General features: G+C 42.0%; 2 protein-coding genes across 2 annotated transcripts; one reads left to right on the forward strand and one right to left on the reverse strand.

Moving 5' to 3' along the window:
- Positions 1–1,276: 1,276 nt before the first annotated feature.
- EAF02_004494 (uncharacterized protein) lies at positions 1,277–6,157 on the reverse strand (the record flags this gene model as incomplete). The annotated part of the gene is made up of 6 exons (XM_038900542.1): positions 1,277–4,148; positions 4,226–4,453; positions 4,506–4,532; positions 4,582–5,047; positions 5,111–5,963; positions 6,038–6,157. 6 exons carry the CDS (start codon positions 6,155–6,157, stop codon positions 1,277–1,279), a joined length of 4,566 nt encoding a protein of 1,521 aa, XP_038760249.1.
- Positions 6,158–7,760: 1,603 nt separating this feature from the next.
- On the forward strand, positions 7,761–9,590 carry EAF02_004495 (uncharacterized protein; the record flags this gene model as incomplete). The annotated part of the gene is made up of 2 exons (XM_038900543.1): positions 7,761–8,255; positions 8,634–9,590. The coding sequence occupies 2 exons, from the start codon at positions 7,761–7,763 to the stop codon at positions 9,588–9,590; spliced, it is 1,452 nt and encodes a 483-aa protein (XP_038760250.1).
- Positions 9,591–10,609: the final 1,019 nt, after the last annotated feature.

Genomic DNA, 10,609 nt, shown 5'->3' on the forward strand with positions numbered 1-10,609 from the left:
TTGGAAGCACGAATTGAATGAGTAGAGCTCGGAATGAGGAAGCTCAATTAGAGGCTTGGGGGGGGGGGGGGGGTGATATGGAATGGAGAGGATGGAAATTGATACCTGGTATGTATGAGAGATCCTGAGGATCACAAATCATCAATCTGTGTGAATAAGAGACATGAAATTCCACGTAAGTCACCAAACGAATTCCAATACTGAACCATGCTCATCCTCGTAAAGGACAATATCATAAACATGAACATGGAACCTTCCACGATCTTGCCAGCTATGAGATTGCTGGATAGTTGGGAACCATTTTCGAGAAGACGGCGGATGGGTTGGAGATATGCATTCCATTGTCTGGTAATATAGAGCAAAAGATTTACTCAAACATATTGGAACGCAATCCAAATCAATCAATTTGATGACGGTAAACCGTACACAGCTTCTCCCAATTGTCAATTGTCAACTTCATGCTTATGAAAAGATACTGTCTTATCTCTTTGATCTGTAAGACTCCGAACCACAATGTGCAAATTGATATTCACGTCGAATGCAGGACAGCGGACGCGTGGAAGATATCCAAAAGAGAACTCCCAAAAGCGGAATGTCATGTGACATATTCTGAATCAAAGTGTAAATTCCTCAACATTATCCAAACTCCATACCACCTTCTATCTCTACATTTGGAAAAATCATTTTCAATTAATTAGAAGAGTACAAGAGTGTGCACAAATTCTCAGAACTCTCCGATGAGGAATGTTGCCTATCTGAATCATGTGACAAGCTGAGAATGAAAAATCAATCTCCGAAATTGTTCCGTTGCTCAAATTTTTGCTTGGGCGGTGGTGTTTTCTCGCTGAAGTCCAACTACACCTCTAAACCAAGTATCGCTTTCTGAGGTGATTGATATAATTGAGAAGATGTACAGTTATATGCAAGATCACAGTTCTTTATATCATACTGTTTGCTGTGTATAAAATGGTTTTATAACTCACTATCCTATTCCTCAGTTCTAGAATTATTGTCTAGATATATCTGAGTGCAGGTCTAATAAAGCATATCATTCCAATTTTGCACCGCAGTTACGTGATATGCTCCCCGATAAATCGATAAATCACTTTGCTGTGTCCCATACACACCTGCAAGCTGAGCTATCGTCTATAAGAAAGAATGCATCCATAAGTGGAGATCTAACGCCTTTTGGTTTCCAACGCACTATCTCAAAGATTTCAACGCAATTCTCATATCTTCAACCCACCCGGGCTCTACAACTGAGATTTGCCAATATCTATTCTTCTCCACTCCTATCCCCAGGAGGAGTATCAATCTGCTCCTCATTCATCTTACCAACTTTACCGGCCTCACCAAATTCTTTCACTCCACCCTTCTCAAGCACCACACACCAATCCACTCCCCTAACCGCTTCAACCCGATGCGCAACAGTAATCACCGTACTTTGTTTCAACTCTTCTCTAATAAGCTCCTGAATCTTGCCAGCCGTTTCCTTGTCAATACTAGCTGTCGCCTCATCCATAATAATAATAGAACTTCTCCTCAACAACGCCCTCGCAAGCCCTACTAATTGTCTTTGACCCTGGCTTAAATTTTTCCCTTTGGAATCAATGTTTGTATCGAGTGTCCAATTATGTCGTACAGCGATTTTGGAAAGAACGGATGAACATTCAAAATCGGTGAATTCATCCATTGGATCAAGATTCGTACGCATAGTGCCTGGAAATAAAACAGGTTCCTGAGCGAGAAAGGTAATGCGCTTACGTAAAGCTTGAGTTTTTATTTGAGAAATGTCGATACCGTCGATGAGAATGCGACCTGTATTTGGTAATGTTGTTGCGAGGAGAGAGAGAGCTAGTGTTGATTTCCCACTGCCAGTGCGACCGATCAGCGCAGTAGTTGAGCCGCCTTTAATGGTTAAGGAGATGTTCTTTAGTGATGGTTCGAGATGAGGGGCGTATTTGATGCTGACATCTTCAAAAATTATGTCGCCACCCAGACGGGGCCAGTAGGCTGGTGGATCTATATCACCAGGAGATTCTTGATCGAGATGTAGAAGTTCTACAACACGTTCAACTGAAACGAACTCCATTTGTAGTTGGCCGTAAGATTGACATAATCCTCTCGTTGATGATACGAATCGACCTGCGGCTGAAAGAACGAAGGCTGTAAGACCGGGTGATAAATCTTGGTATACGGCTATGACTGTCATAAGAAATGTTGATACAGCAGAAAGTATATTGAATCGGAACGCGAGCCATGCTTGTAATGACCAATAGAAGTGATCCATCTTTTGGAAAATATCTGTCACTTCAATAACCCGATCCTGGAAACGACGTTCTGCGCAAAATGCACGTATAGTACCGAGCCCCTCAGTGAGGAGACCGAAGTTTGATATTAATGGAGTCAGAGAGACCATTTCCAGACGGCGCAAGCTTTGAGATGTAGGCAAAAATCGCGTGTATATCAACACAATCGTGATGACGAGTATTATTGCAAATGCTAAGAAGGTTGGCGTAAGAGATCCAATAAGCAGAATAGATGTAAACCACATAATCATCAAGAATGCAAATGATGTAAAGTGAGAACTTAAATTTCCATCAATGACACTGATATCTGATGTCATACGATTCATCAAACGCCCTACTGGTGTCACATCGTAGAAACGGAATGTCGCATGGACTACTCTGGTCATGACTCTTTCGAAAATGCTTTTACCAGCTGTATAAACCATCAGTTGTGCAGACGCCTGAAAAAATACCCAAGTAACAGACTGAGCCAAAGCAAGAAGAAAGAATCCAAGTAACCATGGCTGAATGTTGGTTTCTGGAGAAGGAAGTCGACTTAAGGGATCTCTGGATGGTTTTCGTGGTCCTTCGTATGCTTCTCCCCAAGATTTGAGAAACCATGTTTCGGCGATATCAATTAGACGAAAAGCAGTCATTACCACTAGGATTAGAGCCCAATACCTCAGCTTTCCTGCTTTAATGTATTCCCAATAGACCGAAGCTCTGATACCGCCATGCTCTCGATGTTCGTCTTCCATGAATTTTTCGGGTATTGCTGAATCTATTTGATCTTCATCTTCCTTTTGCTCTCCCACTACAGAATTCGACGAATTTTCTGTGTGTAGTAATTCAGACGGTATGGAGTCGGGATCAAACACCTCTGCTGTCCCATCTGTCATTCTAACAATCTGTTGTACTATTCCCTGACATAACTCCGTGCGATGAGTCACCAGTATAATAGTTCTTCCCTCTGCCAACGAACCCGTCAGACATTTCTTTACCACTGACTCCGCTGTATGGTGGTCAAGTGCAGAAAGAGGATCATCAAGAAACAAGATTTTTGCGTTGGAATAGACTGCTCGTGCCAATGCGACACGAGCCCTTTGTCCTCCAGACAGTCCAATTCCGTTTTCACCAATCAAGGACAAATCTCCATTCTTAAAATTGAGCATATCTGGCACCAAAGCGCAAGCATCTAATACTTGTTTGTATCGGACTTCTTGATATGGAGCAGAGAACAAAATATTATCTCTTATACTCATACTCTGTAGCCATGGTGTTTGTGCACAATAACCTACCACCTCATTGACAGGGTTGTATAAACCACTAAGATGATCAAGCTCACCAAGCAGAGCCTGTAATAAAGCCGTCTTTCCGGAAGCCACTTCCCCATATATAAGCGATAATCCACCTGGGAATGAAAGAGTCATGTTCCTTAATACAGGGGCCGTAGCTCCAGGCCAAGCGAATGAGGCATCATTCATTTCAAGTCGGCTGTTTGTCTGTTGATTTGCCTCTACCTCTGGCTTATCAGGTTCTTTCATGAAGTCTTCGATACGTCCCATTGCAATTCGAGCGTTGAGCAGAGTAGTTACAAGATCTGGAACAGTCTGCAATCCCATTTGAAGCATTTGAAAAAGTTGGAGAGCAGGGAAGGCTACATCAACACGTAATGGCTGACCTGCCCAGACGCAATAGGCCCAGAAAGCCACTACAGGAAACATCCCACTTGAAAACATGTAAACAAATGACAAGAGAATACCCCAAGCCCTTGTTATGACACGTAACCATAGTTCGTCTTGTCTTGCTTCCATAATGCGGCCTAGCCAAATATCTTGCCATCCATACCAACGCAAGTGCCTATCAAAATTTAGTTCGAAAACCCAGATTTCAAGTGAAGACTAGCAATACTAGCTGAAACTAATAAAATAACATACCTTATTGACTCAACTAGCTGTGTTATTTTATGAAGTTTGGTATCAGAGGCAGTTCTTCGTTGTCTTTCATAATACAAAAGAGCTTTTAAAACCAAAACATTAAGAGCTTGACCTATGAATACGGCTATCACCCCGATAAAACAGGGCCACCCGAGAAGCTTCCAAACAGCAATAATGGAAAGAAACAACCCAAGTGGTCGAGTAATGAAATCGGCAAAGTCCCAAAATCTGAATCAAATATTAGCATAGAAAGATATTTATCTTGAGAGTTTTCCCTCACCGTTGCGCAACTTCATAAGCATCTCCCCTACAGGAATTGTTAGTGAGCATTTGAAATATTAGAAAAGCAATCTAACCTCATCAAATTCAGGATCTTTCCCATCGTGGCTGGTTCTTTTGGCTTCTTGGGTTCCTTAGATCGCAAACCAAAACATGATATAAAGGGGTTTGCAATGATTTTCAAGCCCTTCTTCCACCATGGAAGTACAGTACCTTTTGCTGAACTATGAAGGGCAATATCATTGGTTCCAGCTGTTCCATTGCTTCCATTGCTTTGCCCGTTGGTCAACTCGTCTTCTTTAGGCTTTGTGCTGACGCTAATCGTTTTTCTTGACAACGATTTCTCGAAAAGCATTGTAATGAGTACTCCTCGAGATCTCTCATAAGAACGTCTACCATACCAGGTTGAAAAAACGTCGCATTGAGCAGACATTAGGCGGATGAAGAGGGCAATCAGAGAGTAAGTCAATGTGGCTTGCTTTGGCGCTAGTTGATTTTCCATACTTGCGAGTATTTTTTGGAGTAGCAAAGGTGCAGCAATATCTTGAAGAACGTCAACTATCAGGTTTCTATTTCTATAATACCAAGAATGTACAAGATGCTTACCTGCAACTGATTTGTAAATTCCCAAACAACCAAGTATAACAAGATCAATCCCTGTGACATCTGTAAGTCTTTTTAGCACTGAGCCATTTGTATCTCTAAATTTTTCATGTAGGACTCTATGTTGAAATTCGTAGCCAAGGCTCCAGACATTGTCTTCATTCAACTGTTGAGCTTTCCCTATCGACATGAGAGGCGACATCCAAGAAACACTCATGAATTGCCATAGAGTAAGATTGTCCTCTGGACTTCGAAGCGACTCGCTCGGTGAACTAAATGCTGGACTGATTCGATCATTACCGAGGAATGGATCACGCATGGGCATCCGCAGAATGATAATGATCGCTGCAATTGAAGCCAACCAAGAAAGAACCAAGGATCCGTCCTGCATGTTCATATTCGAGTATCTATCAAGCAGAACGAAGTACTGTGAAACAAAAATGCTGATGTAGAGAAAAAGCAAAGATTTTGGTGTTTTCGCAGGTTGAGTGATAGCAATGAGGAGACATGTAACTGTCCATGCTATTGTGGGAAATATCATCACCATCATATGAAAGTTTTGATTTTGGTAGACATTATGATAAAATATTGATGATAACTGTAATAATGTACCGGTAATTGAGACAGCCAACAAGTATTTTGTCATGGGTGTGAGCACGTGCCGTTGGCGCCTGCTTTCAAACTCTCCAGATTTCTCCTCTGGCTCTTTTATGAATGGATGAAGCCATGATGGCAATAAACGCGGGATTGGTGTCAATTGTGTGAGAAATCCAAGGATAATTAAGGCGCTGATGGCTGCTGGAATACCGGCTATGAATGGTATGAAGCAAGCTTCGAATCTTGCATTCACAGGGTCCTTGAATTTGCGTCAGCGATATTCATTGAAATGGGAGGGGAGACGAGGTGAAGAAGACTGAAGGGAAAAAATACCCAAATTCGACTACATGAAGAGCTCTTGTTGTTCAAGTCGAATTCAAAGTTGTGGCTGCGGCCTCCTTGACCGTTAAGTGCAGCCATCTGGTCAGGCAGCAAAACGAATTGACCCGCCATCTCCAAACACTGCTCTGTTAAAGAGCTTTGCCCCTTCTCACAAGCAAAAGAAGAAAAGGTAAAGGCGTTAAGCTGATATCATTTGAGATTTGGAGATATACTTTTGATTAAAGCTGGGTAAGATATGAGAAATGATGTTGGTGTGTAATATTTTGTCGACGGTCTGTAGGAATCGTTATGTTTTGCTGTGTATGGAAGAAAGCGGCCATCAGATATGTGGGGAATAGAGGTCTATTGATTGGCTGGCAACTGGTGGCTGGCAGGGCTTACAAACGTCTAACGGTTCCTGACTAGACTCATTCATGCAGGTCTCCGACAAAATTGACCAATCACTTTAGAAGAAAGAGAGTGATAATCACTTTAATGAGTTTAGCTCTAATGGATGGGAAGAAAACGATGACATGATTCGCTAAAATTCTATCAAAATCGCCAAAAGTGGGGATTATATAACTCGGTGAAGAGTGGCAAAACAAACTTTTTAGACGACATGCAGTCGGGTCAGGTCTACAGATGTAAAGTGCCTAACGGTATATTCACCGACTACACAGAGTGATCAAGATACTCTCGAGGTCTAATATTGAATATAACATTCCGAATAAAAACATCCTTGGTAATTCCAACGAAATGGTTACCATTAGATAGGTGTATCTACATGGTTACGCGCCGTGAAGTAAAGAGATGTCGGCAATGCTCGGGAAGCTGTAGGCTTTTCTGTCATCACCCTTCCTAACGCCGTCTCAGACCACACATTCTGTGCCTCTTGCTTGATTTACTGTGAAGTGCTTATCCCGTGACACAGAGCAAGCTCGTTTGCCAATATACGAATCATTACTCCAGCTCACACCGGTCACAAAGGTTACAGCCCATCAAGGTTACCAATCTATCAGAATGGCTCATCAAGGTGTATCTCGAAAGAGTTGATACCCACTTTTGGTGTATCGTAATTTTGTGAGGTGGCAAAGTTCGCGATACACTTTCACTTCCTCACCTTTTCGAAATCTACTTCGTCTATCTATTGCGTCTGTGGTTTTCTGGATAGCATTGACTTGAGAGCTACTCACGTGCTATTCGAGAGTTTCAAAGTTCTTTATAAGCTTACGGTGGTTTTCGAAGCATTTTACATTTTTCCTTGGGTCCTTTTGACCCATAAATTTCTCCACAGAGACCCTTGAATATTTTCCTAATCAGGTAAGAATTAATTTCTGCTTCAAGGCCTAGACGCGCAAGTCCAAAGTATCTCCCAACGACGAAGGAAAATTCAACATTTTGATGCTGTAGTGTCTATGTTGACATTTTCGACTTCAAAGGTTTCCAGAGCTTCCGAATCATGTTTCGTACAATCGTTTGATTTGTTTGATATGTCGCTCTCGGGCTATTAGTGTTACGTTTTTCGCAGAGCCAGTGCTAGCTGATACATTGCTTTCCTATCACCATCACTTTCCGTCGCAAACACGCATTGTTTTGATTAAAGCACGTCAGTTGTTGAAAGAAGGATTGATTTAGTGATCCAAGCCGAACTTTGCAGGGATTCATAGTTGGCACCACTTATTGGAATGTGTATTCGCATCTAGGTGAGAGGTGTACCAGAACGACGGAGGGCAGAATGCTATCAAGTCTGTCCTTACCCAGAACGATCATCAGATTTAGAATACCACGTCAAGCCCGATATAAAGACTTCAATATCAAGTCTCTGATTTTACTTTGCATACTTGGTATCTTGTGGACATGTAAATCGACATCATTTCTCGACCATGTGGGTTCTGCACCGACTCTGAAACCTATCACGGAATATGAAATCAAGGAGAATTCTCTTGTCGCTCGCCATTTTATCAAAGTACCTGTTTCTGAAGATGAATTTGGTGAGATGGGGAGAAGAACCCAAATTCTCACAAAATGGTTAATGCAAATCGGTGTGGATGGTAATCCAACCACTACCAAGACATTTTTGGAGTACGAAGCACTAGTAGAGAAGACCATCATCTCTCTTTTCCCTTTCATACAGAGAGGAACCGAACTGCCAAACCAGAATCCCACCTCCTTCGCCAACCTCAGAAAATCATTTGTGCCCGGCTCCCGCGGGATCGTTATACCTACAGGCGTAAAAACATTCCGCTATACATGTCATCTTATCCTCAATCTCCGTTCCATTCTCAAATCAATTTGATTTGATTTGATTTCATTTACGTCCACGTTCAGTCTAAGACTATATAGGACGGCTAGGCCTCTAGAGGCTCTAGCAGGTAACTTTTTATTCTACAAAGATGGATATATTCGATTTAGGGAAGTGAAAACAAATGTTGGGGACCAGTGCCCACTTATTATACGCATTGCATATAATAAGCTTCTCAAATCAATGTTACCTATACAAATAATCTATGCCGGAAATTCGGATCTCCCACCTCAATATCGCTCTGCTCTTCTATCTCTCTTTTCCACTCACAATATCGGGGAAATTGATTTCTTGGATCTAACAAAGTTTTTGGATGATACAACACTTCAATTATCAGATGGATTGAGTAGATGGGCTATCAAACCGTTTGCACTCTTAGCATCAGCCTTCGAACAGGTGATTTTAGTCGACTCTGATGCTATTTTTCTCCAGCCACCAGAGATCATTTTGGATACGCATGCTGCATATGCGGAAACAGGGACTTTATTCTTCCATGATAGACTGATTGGGAAAAATTTATATAGATATCGTCATGAATTCTGGCGTTGGCAAATGAAAGATCACACTCCTAGCCGCAAATTTCGCAAATCTCGAGTGATGAATGAGAATTTTGGACAAGAACAGGATTCTGGGGTAGTGGTATTGGATAAGAGCAGATTGGGAGTTCTTATGGGATTATTGCATGCGTGTTGGCAGAATACATACGTAGTGAGAGAAATAATTACGTATCGCAATACGCATGGGGATAAGGAAACTTATTGGTTGGGTATGGAGTTGAGTGGGGTGGAATATAGTTTTGCTGAGAAGTATGGGGGGATTGTTGGGAGGCATGTGTGGAATGTGACGGATGGGATAAGAAGGGAGGATGTTTGTGGGAGTGCTATTGCGCATGTGGACGAGAAGGGGGAGTTGCTGTGGTTTAATGGGGGGTTGGTGAGGAAGAAGAGTGATAATGAGGGGAAGAGAACTTTTATGGATGTGGAGGGGGATATGAGGTGGGCGTTGGATGGTAATTGGAGGTGGAATCAAGGGGAGAATGAATGGGATGCGGCGTGTATGGAGGGTGGTGCGATTAGGAATTTGAGTTCAGGAGTCAAGGATATTATCGCAGGAAGTGTAGAGGTAGCCAAGGGAGTAGATGGTAGATTTGCGGAGTTGATGGGGTTGCTGGAACCGGAAGTGATGCACAAAGAGGGAAAACACGAGACTTCCGTTGGAGCAGTCGGAGTTGGATTTGAAAAAGCAGATGACTGGAGACTTTAAGAAACTAAAGTCTTTGCAATACTAAAGTTGACAATGTACCAACAGCGATTAATTAAATATACGAATTCTTCTAACCTCATATATCGTAGCACTTGGAATAATTTTATCTATTTGACTTTGTATATTGAGGCACGTGCTGTATGAGCAGTATTGAGGTTATCCACAACGACTTTGTGTGAGGCAATCTCATGGATACTTTTGATCGAAGATGAAAGACTGGGTATAGATTGACTTGGCTGAGCTGGCTTAGAACAGTAGGATCGGTAGATAGAGGTTTTGATACGTTGAAAAAGAATACCCATGACAGAAGGATATTGAGGGGGGTTTGAAATGGGAAGAGTATGTGGGAGGATGTATGTATGTAAAATACGTATGGCATGTATGGGAAAGCAAGATGGTAGAAAGAATGCCTATGATCTCTTGGGATTTCCCATCTAGGAATTTGAACTCTGCAAAGAGAGAGGAAATACTGATGGATTGTGCAGAGCTTTTCGAATAGGGCTGTGTCGGATACTTTCGAATTGAGAAAACTCCCAGGCGGCAAAATTTTCAGAGAGACCTCCGATCTTGCCATATGGGATCCAACCTATTTCACACTACCTTGTAATACAGCATCGCATATCTGTCATAGTTCCCGGAGCCTGGATATACCCAGGTGATATGCGTCCAGAAAAAGAGATTCTTCTCGCCATCACTCATCATCTTATCCAGCTGATAATATATATCCCGGAAAGCAGGGTATATGAATATGCAAGACACTGAAGGAGTCCGTATCAACAGTAAGCAATTTCTTACTAAATTTCATAACCATGTAGGTATTCGCAGCCACTCAATACCCATACTGTTCTCTACTACACCTTGATTAAACATCTCAACAACACTGGTGCAGATAAGAAGAATACAACTCGCAAGCCTCAAGCGTCAATGAAACAATACAATTCAGCCTTTCCATTTACCCTTGCGGTGATCCTCTGGAAATCTCGTACCAAACAAATCACTCCATGTGTTCTCTATATCAC

The sequence above is a fragment of the Botrytis sinoallii genome, assembly GCF_014898435.1.
Source record: "Botrytis sinoallii strain Bc 23 chromosome Unknown BSIN_006, whole genome shotgun sequence".
NCBI classification, from domain to species: domain Eukaryota; kingdom Fungi; phylum Ascomycota; class Leotiomycetes; order Helotiales; family Sclerotiniaceae; genus Botrytis; species Botrytis sinoallii.